Raw genomic sequence first — 3,952 nt, forward strand, 5'->3', positions numbered from 1 at the left:
CATTATTAGGCCGTGTACCATGCTTGACATACATAGAAAAAGAACTAGTTAGTTTAGAAGAAAAGCAAAGCCTGAAATGAAAGGGAAAAATGGATTCACATTTCACACCAGGGTAAGCCGACTCAGACTAAATCGACCGGCCTTGGCCGCTAATTGCGCCTGCTCGTGTGGGGACAAATACAAAAGGAATGCCACTGTGGCATTCTCATAAATTTGACCCATAAAAAAAAGTCATAAAGTGCTGTCACATTATAGCACCATAAAATTGGAAAAACCAAAATACTAAAGCTATGCATATACGTTTTTCCATATAACAACCACAAAATTTACACAGCTTTTAATATCCCTAAATAAAAATGCTGCACTTAATTCTGAGTAAAATATTGAAACATAAAAAAGTAGTATTGAATATTGAAAATGACTTATTAATAACTTATACATTTTCCATTAATCCCTGAAAATTATACACTCTTAACAAAACTTTATGAATAAAAATTGAAACAAAACTCCACTCATATCTCTGCTAATTTAAGCAGAGATATTTAAATAGATACTCAGTACTAATACAACCTATTGCTCCATAATAATAATATTAAATAAAAAATAAAAAAAGCTACCCGATATTACTGTTGTAACCGGTACAAAATCTGCCGAGAAATCGGCAACGGCGACAACAATCACTCATTCCAAAGAGTCTGTCACTCACTCATAGATCCACAAGAGGGTCCAAACCAAACAAAATGTCGTCAAAATAATCATCACCTTGGTTCATCGTTGTCGACGTTGAAGTGGACCCGAAACTATCACCGAAAAACGCACCGAAATCGTCCTTAAATATATCGTCCGGTATTGCCTCATCAAATAAAAGTGGGGGGTCGAAAAGTATCGGCGGATCGGGTGCCGAAAAGTTGAACGCGTCGTCGAAACAAGGCAAGTCGAACGAGAAAAAGTCACCCAAATCATCGGGCACACTCGTTTCGCCTTGACATTCTTGAAACAAGTCCCCACCAACCAGTTGTTGTGGTTCACTGCTCTGTTGTACTGGTTCGTGAACCGGTTCAGGTTCCTGTTTCGGTGGCTCCGCTTCTTCTTCTTCACTGGACTGAGTTCTGTAATGAAGCACAGAGGTCGGAGAAGACAGGTTGTGAAACTCATCGCCCGAGTCGTAACTCGAAACGGATGCGACATTGATTTCGGGCTTTTGTCTCGGCGGTGGAGTAACGAAATTCGTTAAAGCGTCAGGGCCACGGAGTTTAATGGCTGCATTATCATAAACCATGGCAGCCTCTTCTGCAGTCTCGTAAGTCCCCAACCAAAGCCGTACACGTCTCGCCGGATCTCGAATCTCGGCCGCCCATTTTCCCCAAGGCCTTTGCCGAACGCCACGGAACTTTCTGCCGTTCGGCGTAGCAGCAGCAGCAGTTGAAGAAGCTTTATTAACCTGACGGACCTTTCTGCTAGGACTGGCCGCCGCGGACTCAGCCGCGGGTCTCTTCCTCGGGTTCGATACGACGACGGCGGCTTTGCAGCTGGTTTCGATGTTGATCTCGTTCACGTACCGCCTCACGCGCTGCCGGCGGAGGAAGAAGTAGTTCTCTTGCTCTTCGTCGCTGGACGAGTCCGTGGCATCCGGGTCGGTCACGGATATCCGTACAACTCTGGGCTCTATGTGTTTCCGGCCATCAGAGGAGACAGCTTTATGTGGCTTTGTGTGCTTTTTGGTCACGTTCCGGTGTTCTGTGTACTTGATTGGACATAGGATACTTTGGTCCATTTTTGGTTCTTTTTTTTCAATCTCTCTCTCTCTCTGATCAGATTCGGTCTATTCGCATCGAAAGGAAAAGCGAATGAAAGTATAAAGAGGTTCAAGAAAGCCCAAGAATCGTGAACAAGAAGACTAAATAGATAGAAAGATCACCACTCAGCCCAAAAAAAGAAAAAAAAGATGTACTTGAAACTTGAAAGCAAACAAGAGACTCTCTTTGTGATAACCACAGAAGAGTTGTAATGGAAAAAGTTTTTCCCAGCAAGGCAGAGACTTTAAATGGGGTTTGCTCAAGAAAGGAAAGAAAATAACTTATGATTCAGAGATATACACCTGCCTTAATTTTGTATATACTTTCTCTGATACTCTTACCCATTTGGGGAAAAATATGATCTTTTTTTATCAAAATTTGGAAGGGAAATGGAAATGGAAATGGAAATCTTTGATGTTTAGAAATCAAACCCACAAAAGTAGACACAGAAGAAATAACGAGAGATTTGAAGTTTGCAGTGGGTGTAAAGAGAGAAAAAGATTCTGTGACAAAGAGTTATTAGTGAAGTAGTAGTACAAGGATGGTGAGTATGATGAGAAGCCAAAGCAAAAAGAGTTCAGTTGCGGTGGAAACCGAAACATTGAAATTGCTGTTATATAGGATCCCAACAGCCGAAATTGTAAAACCCAGAACGCTAAAACCTTTATTGACATTAAATTATTTAATTAATTCAATTTTATTTTTATCTTCTTTTTTTGCAAAAAAAGTAAAAATTTTCAAAAATATGGGAGATGGGGGGTAGGGTCATATTAGGGAGCTAGTGGGTCGGGCCAAAGATTCCGGTTGAAAAACCAAAAGTAATAGTGTGCGGTCCGCCGCATCCCAATGATGGCTTAGGATCATGACACGTTTCAATGTGGCAAGATCTGGGCGAATGAGATGTACCGTAAGGTGCTGAGTCAGCATATAACTCATCTCGAACTCTGTGATGGCCAGTCACGTGAGGCCCCAGATACCCGGCCCTGTCAATATATTTTGGTCAAAATTTTGGTTTCTGACTAATTAAAAAGACTAACCATAAAAAATAAAAATAAAAACCTGGTTATTTATTTTTAAGGTAATTAATTGACTTTTGGAGGGTATTTTAGTAAAATCATATGTGTATGAAAACAATTCATTTTGTGCTGGCTCCGTAGGTGTTAATATTTTTGACTCAAAAATTTTTTTTTTTTAAGAAAAAGTTTTTGAGTTTTGATTAAATGTTCAGATTTTTTGAACTTTTTTAATATTTACTTTTTACAGCTAGAACTAACGTGGCGGGCAACCTAGATTTCGCCGCCATATATAAATCGGTTTTGTACGTCTCCGGGTAATTTCTGTGCTCTTTGTTCCTTCTTCCGAGATATGCTAATCTCACGCGCCCTTAAAGCCCGTGCCATTTTATGGTCCTAATTCCTACCACTATTTTCCACAGCTTAATTACAGGTATTAAATATAGTAATTTATATATTTCCCTTTAAAAAATTAGTAGTATTTGATTCTTTGTATTTCTAAAATTAATCCTAAAATTTAAGGATAAGAAGGTGCATCAAAGGTAAATCGGGAAATTTAAAATTTAAATTTCAGATTGTATTAAATTGGTATCTATTTTTAAAGATATTAAATTAGTATATCAATTATATACCTGTGATTATAACCGAAAAACAGTTGTTTCTTTTCATAATACAGAAAAAATGTTTTTTTTGTCAAAGGTCTTGTAGCTAAATTAGCACCTTCCTATGTACAAAGTACTTGAAGGTTCAGGAGGAAAAGGTTTGAGCTGCGGAGTTAGCAGCATGTTATAATTATCTTTTAAAAAAAATGCTTTTGGACATGCACATAAGACTTGTGAGTTGTGAGAAGACTATTTATTTATTGGGTCATATTAACGAGTTAACAATCCATTTTAGAAATGTTTTTATACCACTTTTATGAAAAATGGAAAAAGTTGTCAAAACATCAATTTTTTTTCCTCTTTCCCATAAATTTTTTTTTTTAAAATAGATTGTTCCCGATTACCTTAAGGACATCCGTTAATATTTTCCTTATTTATATTATGCAATTGCTTTTTCTTTTTTCTTTTTTTTTTTTACATTTACGACTATAGATAACTTCTTCTTTTTTTTTTTTCATGTTTGGAAATTTCCACAACAAAA

At 37.6% G+C, this 3,952-nt stretch overlaps 1 protein-coding gene across 1 annotated transcript; it reads right to left on the bottom strand.

Annotated features, from left to right (window-relative positions):
- Positions 1–373: 373 nt before the first annotated feature.
- On the bottom strand, positions 374–2,393 carry LOC142618495 (ethylene-responsive transcription factor CRF4). Its single transcript, XM_075791440.1, has one exon. The coding sequence runs from the start codon at positions 1,772–1,774 to the stop codon at positions 707–709; it is 1,068 nt and encodes a 355-aa protein (XP_075647555.1). The 5' UTR covers positions 1,775–2,393; the 3' UTR covers positions 374–706.
- Between the last annotated feature and the right edge of the window lie 1,559 nt (positions 2,394–3,952).

This window comes from Castanea sativa, chromosome 12 (assembly GCF_040712315.1).
Source record: "Castanea sativa cultivar Marrone di Chiusa Pesio chromosome 12, ASM4071231v1".
In the NCBI taxonomy this organism is placed as follows: domain Eukaryota; kingdom Viridiplantae; phylum Streptophyta; class Magnoliopsida; order Fagales; family Fagaceae; genus Castanea; species Castanea sativa.